General features: G+C 40.1%; 2 protein-coding genes across 3 annotated transcripts; both read right to left on the bottom strand.

Moving 5' to 3' along the window:
* Positions 1-39: 39 nt before the first annotated feature.
* gcat (glycine C-acetyltransferase) lies at positions 40-5,141 on the bottom strand. Its single transcript, XM_062439562.1, has 9 exons — positions 4,852-5,141; positions 3,952-4,082; positions 3,760-3,861; positions 3,529-3,675; positions 3,010-3,164; positions 2,549-2,631; positions 1,883-2,054; positions 582-703; positions 40-400 (listed from the first exon to the last, which is right to left on the bottom strand). The coding sequence occupies exons 1-9, from the start codon at positions 5,069-5,071 to the stop codon at positions 249-251; spliced, it is 1,284 nt and encodes a 427-aa protein (XP_062295546.1). The 5' UTR covers positions 5,072-5,141; the 3' UTR covers positions 40-248.
* Positions 5,142-5,901: 760 nt separating this feature from the next.
* Positions 5,902-13,645, bottom strand: tom1 (target of myb1 membrane trafficking protein). 2 transcript variants are annotated; one of them, XM_062438703.1, is made up of 15 exons: positions 13,460-13,645; positions 12,041-12,125; positions 11,867-11,945; positions 11,618-11,767; positions 11,411-11,545; positions 11,171-11,305; positions 10,834-10,950; positions 10,512-10,645; positions 9,971-10,013; positions 9,761-9,869; positions 9,407-9,476; positions 9,033-9,102; positions 8,215-8,277; positions 7,142-7,181; positions 5,902-6,597 (listed from the first exon to the last, which is right to left on the bottom strand). In XM_062438703.1, exons 1-15 carry the CDS (start codon positions 13,509-13,511, stop codon positions 6,503-6,505), a joined length of 1,377 nt encoding a protein of 458 aa, XP_062294687.1. In that variant the 5' UTR covers positions 13,512-13,645; the 3' UTR covers positions 5,902-6,502. The 2 variants fall into 2 exon arrangements, with proteins under 2 accessions (XP_062294687.1, XP_062294688.1); XM_062438704.1 differs by lacking the exon at positions 11,171-11,305.
* Positions 13,646-13,879: the final 234 nt, after the last annotated feature.

Genomic DNA, 13,879 nt, shown 5'->3' with positions numbered 1-13,879 from the left:
TATGGAATTAAAAGCCCTTCTTCTTAAAACACAAACATCTACATGTTAGCAAAAGTGCTTTATTCAACCAAGCCAACACAAAGACAACATTTACCTCTGCTGAAGTTCAACTGTAACTAATATTTCCATCAAAAGCATTCATAGGTCTTGAGTAACAGGCAGCATGATCTGCAAGGGAAAGCGCTTCAAGGTTCTTCAGTAATTCATACTGGTTGATGAATCCTTTGATTTCTGCTCATTTGTCCTTTTCATGAAACGACTCCGTGCTTTCTGCCGGTCTGGATGAAAGCGTCGACGCAGTGGTCGATGTCTTCGTCTGTGTGCGCGGCTGAGATCTGAACGCGGATTCTGGCTTTGCCCTTTGGTACGACGGGGAATGAGAAGCCAATCACGTACACTCCTGTGAAGGGAAGAGACGTGCTTAAAAAATGTCTGTGGTATTCAAGCAACTGGATTTCAATCTACCTCAGGGATGCATTTTAAAACAAGTTTAAATACAGTGTGGCTCATTCATATCAGGACACAATGCAAAGACAAGCTGCCTGATAGGACTAGGTGTAAATGAGGCATTACTATCTCACCTAGCTTCAGCATATCGTCGGCCATCAGAGAGGCCAGTCGTGCATCGCCGAGCATCACGGGACAGATCGGGTGAGCTGAGCCTGCGATGGTGAAGCCAGCCTGTGTCATATTGTTCCTGAACCTGAATAGACAGCAGATAAAAAAACATCACAGTCACAATCACAGAGGGATATCAGTCTAAGTTGTAAAGAAAATCGCAGAAATGTAGCACTACAATTGCTAAACATTTCCTTCTGTGATTGCAGGAAGCCTCCTAATCTGTACAAACTTCAACTTCGTCTAATAGGTCCAGTCAGTGCATATTACAGTTTTATCAGCTGATAATCACTTATAAGGTGCTTAAAAACTAATTTGCCAATATAAGCTGTACTGCAGGAGGAGGTCAGCATACAGTATATGGAGCTGCAGTTGTGCTGTTTGTGGTAAACCTGCTTTTGGTGTCATTACATTGAATGTACCAATCCCATCATATTATTTTGTATAAAAACCAGATTAAATAAAGTTTTGAAACATATGAACAGCATTATCTAGGTATGTGTAGAATCTCTGTTACAGTAGATATAAACAGAAGAGACTGTAACATGACATCATTGAGATAGATACCTCCAGTTTGTGAAAGTTCACCATGCTGTTTTTGAGATCAAATGTTTAATTACAAAATCTTTCAAAATTACAGGTTGCATAACTCTAAAGTCTATTTCAATAATAATTCTGAAAAGAAGATTTAATATATAATTATGTATGTTATATATGCTTCGTCCAGCGTGTAGCTCATGCTTACATAATGTGGCTTGAAGGTTGTATGTGGGTGTTACTGAACAAGGTTAAGAAACAAGATGGGAAACATGCAGTATTATATCCACCTACATATGTAGGACAACACTGCTGCTAGTACAAACACAGGCTCATTTAGTTTATCTTCAAGAACAACACAAAGAGGTTTCTAGTTTTTCCTCCTGGCTGTTTGCAGATTCATTTCCATAGAAACACTTTAGACTACATAACACATAAAATAAACCAGGCCTATCTGTTTTCCCTAGAGGGCTAAAGTAAACAGCTATATAAATTCAAATGATCAGCTTTTAAAAGAGCTTCAAGACTTGACTACAAGTTATTTATGAAGTCATTCCAAATGTTTTAAACAGGTGTAAAAAATTACACACACACACACACTATTAAAAAGTGAATCCATTTTCAGCAAAATGTTTTCCACACTGATTATCTAGAAGTAACCGCCTCTTGACTTGCATTAAACACACAAAGTCAGATAGCCCCGGCCCTCCTTTTAGAACAAACGCACCTCATGGTTTTGGCCGCCATGCTCTGTGCAATCTCATTGGAGGCGAGCAGCAGCTCTACAGCCCGGACGGCACAGCCCACCACGGGGGGAGGGAGGGAGTTGGAAAACAGGTACGGCCTTGAGCGCTGCCTCAGCAGGTCGATGAGAGGCTTGGGCCCAACTGTGTAGCCACCTGAGAGAAAACAGTTACATCACGTTCTGTTTTAGTCACTTTTTAACATTAACAATGAATTAAATAACTGTGAAAGAAATTGTACCACCGGTTTACAGTCACTATATGGAGCTTTTTAGCTTCATTTAGCTACTTATTTTGGTTTTAAAGCCCACCAATTCAAGTCTTGTTAACTATGTTTTCAGCAACCAATAACCAGACCAAATAGTGGACAGACAAAAGAGGCAACTCAAAAGTGAATAAAGTTGGAAGAGGCCAAAAAAAAGCTTATACATGACTCAAAATGAATGCTGCTGTTGCTCTGATGTAAGTAGGCGACTATTATTAACCTATACAATGATCATATGCCCGATGTTCCCCCAACAGGCCGAAAAATTAATGAATAAATGCAGCTTTAAGGTTACAGATGTTCAGATCAGCAGCAATCCACAGGCAGAACTTTGGGCAGAACTTGTGTGTTGTTGAACTCATAGGTCAGATGTAGGGAGACGTACCAGCTGCTCCTCCCAGTGCTTTCCCCAGTGTGGAGTTTACAATGTGAACTCTGTCCATTACTCCCAGGAGCTCGTCTGTTCCTCTGCAAAACACAGACAGGAGTATTATTAGTCCATCTCTTCTTACTGACACTGAGATTTACAGCTTGACAGTAGGATTTGAATTTTTTGGACTTTAGTGACACCGAGTGGCCGTATCGACACATGACTGACACATCTTGCTGCCAGCAAAAAAAATGAATAAAGAAAAAGAAAATACAGGAGGTTAAATGTCCCTTTAACCTGCTGCTCATGTCCCTTTATAACTATGACATTTGTAACGATGGGACAGGCTAAATGCTGAAATGTTCATGTTTTTCTACTGATACACCATCAATGAAACATTGACTCAACATAAAATAGAAAAGAAATTATTTTAGTCTTTTTCTTTGCATTTTTGCTTACATTAACATGTTACCCACCTGCCTCGGGCCCCCAGGAAGCCAGTGGCGTGACATTCATCTATAAACACCATGGCTCCGTACTGTTCGGCCAGGTCACAAATTCCTGTTAAGGGAGCCACATCTCCATCCATCGAGAAGACTCCATCTGTCACTATCAGGCGCATACGAGAGGACTGAGGAGGAAAAGATCAGTGGAGTGAATACTAATCACTAATCAATACTGTAACCTTTCTCTGACCCTGTCACCTCTGTTATATGGGTTTAATGCATCATGGAGCACAAATGGATCTAAAGCCCCTCAAAACCTGCTTTCACATCATCAGTATTTCTCTATAAAGCATGTTTTGGCTATTTATTAAGAGTTTAACACTCAGCTTTTTCATGACTGTGCAGATGCTGTGTGACCAGATTTGATTGAAAGCGACCAAACGAATGAAGAATTGGGGAATTTAAAGCCTGTAGTGACCAAATCTAAAGACCTGAGGAAGAAGAATATGACACACTAAGACATTTCATCATCAGCAGAAGTCCACGCACCTGAGACTCCTTGAGCCTAGTCTCCAGATCACTGAGGTCCATGTGTTTGTAACGGAGCCTCTTTGCCCGACACAGACGGATGCCATCGATAATGGAGGCATGGTTTAGCTCATCGGACAGCACTGCGTCATCCGGACCCAACAAAACCTGGTATGAGAGTCATTTGATGTTTTACTGATCATAACAGGACGATTATTTCTATTCTTGTCACAGGGTACGGGCGTGACATACCTCGAACAGCCCAGCATTGGCATCGAAACAGCTGGCATAGAGGATACAGTCCTCCCGCTCATGGAACTCTGCTAGCTTCTGCTCCAGATTTTTGTGTAGATCCTGTAAGTCACGTGTTAAACAGAGTGAACTGATTGTAAAGCCATTTGTTGTTATCCATGCGTTAACTGTTTGGTGTATTGACCACCATACCTGTGTGCCACAGATGAATCTGACAGAGCTCAATCCGGCACCATAAGTCTTCAGAGCATCGATGCCTGCCTGCACCACGTCTGGATGACTGGACAATCCAAGGTAGTTGTTGGCACAGAAATTCAACATGCCTGAGGGAGAGATTTATTAAATTAATTAATTAAATTTAAATCACTAAGATGCCCTCGTTTTCCTTCAATAGAACTGCCTCTCTGTATCGTTTGGCAAAAAGGCAGAAACGAAACAATAACGCCAACGTATCAGAACAAAGAGTGACAAAAAAACAGTGAATGGGGGCTGTTGCGTTGTCATCCACATCCATTGAACACAGTCAATTTCACACATGAGAGGTCAACAGGCCATTCATAAATCAGCAGAGTCAACCGCTGACCAAGTTCATCCTGGAAGTTTAAACACTGCCTGGCAGCTTGTACAGATCAGCAAACAGCACAGAGATTAGCAACCCTTCAGTCAGCTACTGTGTGCATTCATAAAGTCTTCTATTACAAATCAGTGGGTATGTATTTTCCCATATTTTAATGTTTCATCTTGTTTTGCTTTGGAAGCCAAGTTCATAATGGCTTAATATTAATGTTAGAAGCAATCTTTAGTTACTTGGCTATATTGTTTATTATTATATTTATTTATTTATTTTACAGTTTGTTGAATTTCTGGGAAGGTTATGCCAAAAGCTGATATGAAAATCTCCTCATGGAAAGTTGCATGACTTAAGTTTACAGTTTGAGTCCAGCATCAAGATAACACAAAGGCAGAGCCCCAACTTTAAAGCAACGAGCTAATACACTACATATATTTATACAATATGGTGCGTTTAAGGACTCATTGCTCCTGTGTCAGTATTTATATCAGGTGCTGTTACTTTAAAACACTTCCACTCACTGCCACGACTGCCGTCTACATTGATGTGAGGTCCCTGCTTGGACGTGATGATCCTCTCTGCTTTCCACGTCCCCGCTGCTCGGATACCGTCGAGCTCGCCGTTCAGCACGGCTCTGGCTTCAGCGACAGCGGCGTAGCTCCGGCTCACAACCGAGGCTGAGGGCCGTAGGGCGCCCCGGAGAGGCTTCACTAAACTCTGGGCAGCTTTTCCGAGAGACATGACGGTGCCGCCGTGTGTTTGTAGAATACGTCAAAACGTGCAAGAAAGCTGGAGAGCACAACCGTAGCCAAGCCGACAGACGTCACGTAACAAGTATGGGCGTTGGGGCGGCGGACCAATCAGATGCCAGAAGGCTTGGCAGGTGGTTTGTTTTGTCCAATTAGATTTGAGATAGTATTTACTCACTCAGTCACTGTGGAAGCAGTATGTTGCTTAATATAAACTGCTGCTACAATGTCACTTTCCTTCATTAAAAACTACATTCTCTCCTATTTTTTAAAATAAAAAAACATTAATATATAGCGTATTACAAGTAGGAGAACATATTGTATTATTTATTTTTATTATCCCTCCACCAATTCTCCCTTTAACACACTGACCCTGTTTACCCTCTGTGACTCTTACATTATGTATGCATTCAGTTTACTTAATATAATAATACATGTCAATTCATGATCAAACTAAATGTTCAATTATTATAAACATGAAATTTGCACCACATTTGTAAACTGGTAATATGTTAGTATATATATATAAGTATGTGTGCTTTATAAACATCTCTGATATATGAATGAAGTAAATCCTGCTATGTGTTTTCTGTATACTTGTTCAACTGAAGGCAAGAAGCCAACAAGTAAAATCTACTTAACACCAGACAGGAATTAAACAACAGCGGGGCTTCACTTAGTCTCATACCTGCAAAGCCATGAATTGGATTATACAAGTTGCCTTGAGAAACCTTAATGCACTGCACTTAGAGGTGTAAATGAGAACAGGAAGACTTCCAGTTAATAGTTTTAGTTTAATATATGACAGCGGTCTGCCACGACTTTTTGTTAATCTTCAAGTAAAACATTTTCACAAGGGGAATGTTGGATGTAAAAAACATCATGTAAATTTCTTCGACATCCGATTATAATAATAACAACATGAAAACAATCATCAGACTATTATAGTAATAGCTGAGCTTCTCTTACATACATGTTTAGTGTTTGCTACTTTGACAGAGGCGTTTTCTGTAACCCACCATGAGATTTGACATACATATCACAGCTATTTAATACATTATCTATGTTCCAAAAGTTGTTTTTCAGTAACTTTATCTTCTCTCCTTCAACAGCAGGAATGTAATCATATAAAATGTGCAAATGTTTGCATTCCACACATGAACAAACTCCTTGTAACAATGTCAAGTAAGTAAAAACCTCTGTCCTTCAGCGAATAACATTATTTTTTTTTAGCAGTTAAAAAAAACTGTTTGCACCCAAGTAAAGAGCAGTATACACAGATATGACGTCTTTCCTCAAATATGGGTTGCAGTTCCCATATCAGATGTGCCACTCAACCATTCATCAAAGAGAAATCTGCATCTCTCAGTCGATGGTGCAGGGGCTTCATGAGTAGTGTTAGTTTGGCAGCTTTAAGTGCAGCTTAAGACTCGGAGTGGTTGGTGTCCTGTGAGGACGCTCGGACAGAAGGCAGGAGCTCAGCTGCTTTTGCTCTTTCTGCCAGAAACTTGTCAAACTCTGCAGAAGGAGAGACACAGTATTAGATGAGAAACCACTTTATTAATCATCTAAAGAAAAATGTACATAAATAAATAAGAGAAATACTAGATAAGACAATAAGTTACAACATAGACCTATTTCAATTTTGTAGTAGAGGCTTTAAAAAGGTACATCTGTGTAGGGTTTCTATGCTGAATTGGTCTGACTAGAGCAACTGGGTGCTTTTAACACACAGTATTAAAGCTTCTAGTGCCACCCAGAGGTCAAATGCAAAACATATTGTGTGGCAGATACTGAGACTGATGGGTAGAAAATATAAAATGTGTTCAGCTCTTGGTTTAGACAGTCAGTTCAATACTAAATCAATGTTAAAACAATTTTCTCTTTTAAAAGTCAAAGTGCCCAATCTAGCATTGTGTGTAGACTAGCATTACAACAAGATTCACTGGACTTAACTTTAACATCAGAAAACTCCTCAGATACAGCAGGTGTAGATGGATGACATATAAAATACAGGATGATAAAACCTGCTCAATCAAAAAGGTAGTAAACTGATTTTCACCTTCACTGGTCACACCATCCGAGTCCTCAAAGTCATCATACTGTGTCACAAACAGAAAAGTTATATTTTATTTTACATATATAAACACAATTTGAAGGACAAATATTGTTAAAGCATATTTCTGGTTATTTTGCCATCAAGAGGACTGTGCTGAAAATGTCTAAATGATTATACTGTCATGACAGTGGAGCTCCACGTTGCTTGTTCTCTCCTGCTTTCATATCACACTAGAGGGAGCACAAGATCAGACTTTTGCCACTTCAGCTTGAAAACAAGCTTTGTGGATTTACCATCAACTCCATAACACCACCACTTTTCATGAGTACAGTAGTTTGGCTTTGTGTGCATATAATGTATGATTTTGAATAGCTTAGGCTTTTACCTTTATTGCTGTCTTTGACATATCTTTATTATGCAATTTATTTTACCAGGTAAGAGCTTGCAGAAATCTCAACATACTGTATATTATTTGTAATTGTCACAATGAAATTCAGCAAATATTTTTGCTAATAATCATTTGGTCTAAAAAATATCATTAAATGGTGAAAGATGCTCATCACTAATAATTTCCTTAAGCCCAAAGTGACATCTTCACTTGTTTTGCTTTGACTGACCAAGAGTCCAAAATATTCACTTTATGACCACATAATGAACAGAAAAGCAGCAAATCCCCATTTTTGAGAGGCTGGAGCCAGAGAATGTTTGGCATTTCTGTTTTTTTTTTTAAAAATGACCTAAAATACTTAAAATAGTTCTTGTTGATAGAACAATCGTCTAATCATTTCAGCTCTACTTGGCAGTTTGAATGATCAGAAGATGCAGTATCACAGTATGGAGACTGAACAGCCTTAAGTATCAAAAACCTCAAGCTAATGAAAAAAAATAAAAACAACATGCAAGAAGTGAATTAGTGATACTGGCCAGTGAATGAGGTGCTGAAATGAACCAGAATGATTCTACACAATGAGACTACACAAGGTTAATGTGCACATAAATGCTAAATAAAGCCAAATAACAGTGTTATTACAGTATATGAATTTAATTGGAATAAATTTAGTAATCCTGCCACTCACCTCATCCTCCAGTGCAAGCCATTTCTCAATATCATCCATTACATTGGACTGGTTGATGGGAATCTATAAAAGAAAGAAGAGGGAGGTAAGTGGAGTGAAATATGAGCCAGGGGATTAACTCCATGAACGTGTAACAAAGCAACCAAACCACCGAAAAAAGAAAAACACAAAAGAACAACCACACAAAAGTAACCAAAGCATTAAATGAAATGAACTACAGGAATGACAAGAATGTAGCACATCAGGACAGTGCAAACCAACACTTGTCATGCTCTTTAGTGGGCGTAGGCACTGATTTAAAAGTATCTTATTGTCCTTTCCTCACCGAACTGCATGCAAACCACTGTTTCATAATGATAGCTGCACCACCAAACCCAAAAAACAATCCAAAAAAGAAAAGCAATCCACACGACAGCAAATATACAACAACCTCATGACAAAAAGAAAAACAAGAGACAGAGGGTATGAAGGGGTGAATCAGTGTAGAACCAAGACACAGACCCACCATTCCCCTTTTAATCATCCAGTCTAACTTTGGTGAAGAGCTGCGAGAAGAGGCTGGGCTATCATCCTTCGTGCACAGACAGAGAGTCACAAAGCAACACATTTACTCATCTGAGGAACAGCTGGGTCAAGAGATTCTCAGCTATTTCCTGACTGAAACTGTACATGATCAAGTTTCTTACACCAAATAAGCAATCTCCACACTTATTTCAATAGCAGTCCCAAAGGTCACATCACAGATAAGAAAAAATACATTGTGTAACTAAGCCTATTAGACCATGTAAAAAGCTGAATAACATGGTGTCTTTGCCTACCGTTCCAGTGATTTGTAGCCTGCTGTCCTGAGCTCGAGCCAAGCCGTCCACTGCAACTTCACTCTGCTCGCTGAAACACACGATTGGTACCTTGGTTAGCTGCCATGTACGCTAATAATTCAGGTTAACACTCAGTGAAACCCTGGCACATGTCTTAAAAAGAGGAATTAGACACATTGAGTTTGAATTAAACCCCAAAACAGAAGATCGACATCTCGGAAAAGAGCTGCAGAATATGACTACTCTGTAATATTGCAATTATAGTAACAGAATTTGCTTCGTTATTCACACAGCCTTTATTTTGGAGTATATGCAAGTTGTGTTTACTTTTTATGTCTTCGAGGTCACAAAATTACAATTGTCTTTTTCTGTACCTTGGTCTTTCTTGAGCTGAGAGATTTCTCCTCTGTAATAATGTGTCTGAATCATCTGTTTCACTTGTGCCTGCAAGAAGAACAGTGACACGTGACAAAGAGCGTTACAGAGCATTGAACAAGTACATGTGGAGTATATCTACCATTCACTGTAGGATAATATAATATAGAAGTGTGTTTTATAAATAAATAAAAAGAAAATGTTATCTGTTTCTCTCTTAATCGCATCAACATGTGTAGAAATCCAAAGCTTCACCGGCCTGCTGTACTTAGTTACTGTTGCTAATCTATGATTGGACGATTTCTGTTCAGAGCAGGGGTCAATCATATAATTCATTTAACATAAGCACTTACTAAGTCTTGCCATCTGACTGGACAAACTGTCATAGGCGACGGATGCAAGCTCTGGTTGGCTCTCAGACGCTGTGAGATTGAGGTTTGCGAGGTTGACGTATGAGTGGCTCTGAGAGACAAAGAGCAAAGAATTGAAAGTCAACGATGTAAATATTTCTTCAAATTATAAGTGTTGTGCTGTGAAAGAAGAATAGCCGACATGTTCTTTACCTTCTGTGTTGAGTTTTGGCCGTTTGTTATTCGTCTTTCAAACCTGTGAAGAGCAGAACAGCATTATATTATCTGCAAATAGAGAAATACACCTGTTCCCCTTACTTTTTTTAAAGGGCCACAGTGTAGGATTTAGTGGCATCTAGCAGGGGAAGTCACAGATTGCAACCAAGTGAATACACCTCCTGTCACCCTGCCCTTCTGAGTGTGTAAGAGAACCTACGGTGGCTGCGAAACTCATAAAAAATACCTAAGGCCCTTTATAGAACTAGTGTTTAATTTGTCCATTCTAGGCTACTGTAGAAACATGGCAGTACAACATGGCAGGCTCCATTAAAGAGGACCCGCTCCCTATGTAGATATTCTCATTCTAAGCTAACGAAAACACAACAATTCTTATTTTCAGGTGATTATACACTAATTAAACCATACCTATGAATATTATACTCCATTCTGCCAGGTGTGTTCTACTATAGGCCACTAAATTCTACACACTGCACCTTTAATAATACTGTAGTATATAATAATAATTGTAGTTAACCTGCTGTAGCGAGTGAAGGCGGTGTTCATCTCATCATTAGTCGCCAGCAGCTCCTCAATCAGCTTCTCTTCACTGAGTCTGGGGACGATCTTCACTATCCTTTCTTGCATTTCCTTACAAACTGTGTATAACTGCTAATGACACAATCAGACAAACCATGTGTGGGTGGGGAGGGGGTTGTGGTAGGAGGGGCAGATGCAACACAAAATGTATAAAGTACGAGATCAGTTAAGGGTCAACGCAACATGAATGGATGGAAAATCGTTTTTTTGAAAGCGCAAAATACTTCACACCAACATAACCTGAATCTGATTGTTTTTACCTCCAGCAGCTCCATGTCTGCTTGTTTTACCGTGACGGGATCCAGCTGACTCATCATGTCTGACATCATAGTCAGGTTGCTCCGCACCACTCCCAGCTCTGTCTTCAGCTTTGTTACCTGGAACAGGTTAAGCACAGGTGGAATAACTCTTTGTGAAGACAAATATTGATTTCATAAGCGTGGGAGAAAGTGAGAAGTAAACACGAGGCGGCCTGAGGCATGAGACAGTATTTCAGCCAAAAGAAAGATAGCATGTGTAAAAAGAGGGGGATTAACAGGAGTAAAATGCTATTTAAATAATAAAAAGTTCCCGCTCTAATGCAGCAATGATTATCACCTGGTTGGGAGTTAAGGCATCAGTTCCCTCTAAGGCCTGTTTTAGCTCAGAGGTCAGGGGTGGAACGAGTGGAGGTTTGGAAGATAGGACCACAGCAGGAAGAGTAGTTACAGCAGGTCTATTCCCAGGCAAAGTCTGGGGAGCGAGGCACAGAAATGATCCGAAAAGAAAAGTAAAGAGATGATAGATAGCACTCAAGTATCAGGAGTAAAAACAAAGCGCGCCCAGACATGTTTGTACCTTTTTGGGAGCTTGGACGGGTGAGTAGCCGTCCAGCTCTGTCATGGGGAATTCAAGTCCCTTCCTTCGCAGGTCTTCATACACTGACACCACACCTGTCAGGTCTGGTGAGCTTCGGAATGCATCAGCCCACGCCTAGAAAAACCACTAATTATTTCCAGGGAACAAAACAAGACAACGCTAAATTATTTTTGTTCCACACCTCACCTGTACGATACCGAGCACTCTGTCGTGCAGGATAAGAGGAGGGTTGTTCCTCGGGATGATCGACCGCACCAGAACCCCCTCGATAAAATCCCTCGTTGTCACCAGGATGTGAAACTTATAGCCGCAGTTTTTCACACACGTCTCCAGGACCTGTCATCGGAAGGAAACATGGAAAATTAGAGAAAATGGATTACGAAAAATGTCGTATTTTACAACTCAAACCACGTCTGATTATCTGACGACACTCACAGTGAGCGTCAGCATAACCTCCTTGAAGTTTTTGTTCCCCACAATCCTTTTCTTAACGGCTCTGATTGCGTCTCTGGGTCTGGAATTGAAGAATTTTGAAAAGGTCAGAGGCGTGCCATGTCCAGAGCTTCTTCCTGATGCCAACAGATAACAGACACACAAATGCATACACACCCTTCCTCTGCGCTGTTGATGACATCGCAGATTTCCATGTTGAGTGCCCAGTCCTCGGACGGCAGGCTGGAGCTGGTCGCACGCTCTGTTGAGAATAAATGGAGGAGGGATAGGACACTGCTGAATAGTATGAAACTGACAATTGTTATTGAAGTATTCAGATTCTTTACTTAAGTAAACGTAACAATCGTTAAATAGAAAACTACTCATTACAAGTTTAAGTCCTGCAATTAAAATATATACTAATATTAACAGCAATTATGTTCAAGTGTGGTTCAAGTATCACAAGTGAAAGTACAAATAGAAGTAAGATTCAAAGAACAAGAAGCATTTTTACAAAGTGTAGCTGGTTTAACTACTTCATATATATATATACTGGCGTTAGTTAATATAGTTCAGTGGTTCCCAACCTGGGGGTCAGGCCCCTTCAAAGGGTCACAAGATAAAATCTGAGGGGTCGTGGGGTGATTAATGGACTTTGGATGGAGTCTTTGAGATTTTGAATACATTTGATAATTTGATCTCTTTAGGCTGCAGCTGTTTGCGGGATGTTTCAGGGGTAAACCTGATCATGTGCCCCAACCAGACACAATAGAGACATGTAAAATCCTAATTTGAAAAGTAAATAACAAGTAGCTACTTCTGTCAAATAAATGGAGTAAAAACTGTAACATTTTCATTTGAGATGTGATGTAAAAGTACCTCACAATTGTATTTCAACACAAATCTTTCAATGACTGGAAGCTGCAAATTGATATGTGGGAATTATAGTTCAATTAGAAATGTATCCAATTTGCCTTTAGGAATATTTATAAAAAGTTTGCCATTCATTTTGTCATTCATTAATGCTTTGTTCATGTTTCTCACATTATAATAGACTAGAACAAGCTTGCACAGTAGCTACAGTTGAAATCTATTTCTCCTCTCCCGACCATTTTTTAAAGTCAATCCACAAATTGATTCACTTGCATTAATGAACAACTATAATTTTCCATCAGTCAATGAAACACATGTGGCTGCAGCAGAATAAAGGCTTCATCTAATTTGGGTCAGGAGGATGTCGGTCACTTTAAGTCCCGCCCTGCTGTAAACAGACACAGTAATAACCAATCAACGTAAAGCCTCTCAGCCTCCTAATCCCGCCTCTGCTAAATCATTGTTTACCGGACGCGTCAATCAAAGCATAAGCCGTTGCTCTTCTGTCACAGTGAATAAATGTAACTCAGACTAATGATGTTAACGCTTTGACGTTATAAACCTATTAACGCGTGCAATAAAACATGTAATAAAAACAGGGGAGCAGCTCGACAGGAAACAAGAATATTGGCGGTTAATGAGACCAGCAGATGACCTAGCATGAATGCACCATTTGGTTATTTTAATGTAAAGAGGCTGGTGGCGGTTATTACAAAAACTCACCGATACGTTGTCCCACCGGAGTGCTAAACGGGTTTCCCATTAAAAACTCCATGATGAAGGCGGTGAGGGCCCAGCAAAGCACCGACGTCCCCGGGGCCGAGCCGTCTGCACCAACCGGCGGCTGCCTCCTGCACACTGCTGCTGCTGCTGCTGCTGCCGCTGCTGCAGCTCACACAACAAAGTGGGGCACTAGTTGAACTGCGTCATGCTTTAAAGGGAAAGCAGCATGCAGTTATCAGATCATGGCCGGTGTAATAATGATCATAACTGCGCCACTCACAGGCATGTTTTATATCTGCATTCTACAATAAAAACAGCTCTTTTCTATCCTTATATTAGATGTTTTGATAATAATAGTAATTGGTTTACAGCAACATTCCCGGATGATGGAGCAAAGGGGGGAGTGTCATCTGTTGCTAT

The sequence above is a fragment of the Scomber scombrus genome, chromosome 18 (assembly GCF_963691925.1).
Source record: "Scomber scombrus chromosome 18, fScoSco1.1, whole genome shotgun sequence".
Lineage (NCBI taxonomy): Eukaryota > Metazoa > Chordata > Actinopteri > Scombriformes > Scombridae > Scomber > Scomber scombrus.
The sequence above is the reverse complement of the archived record's forward strand: the minus strand, read 5'-3'. Positions and strand labels throughout refer to the sequence as shown.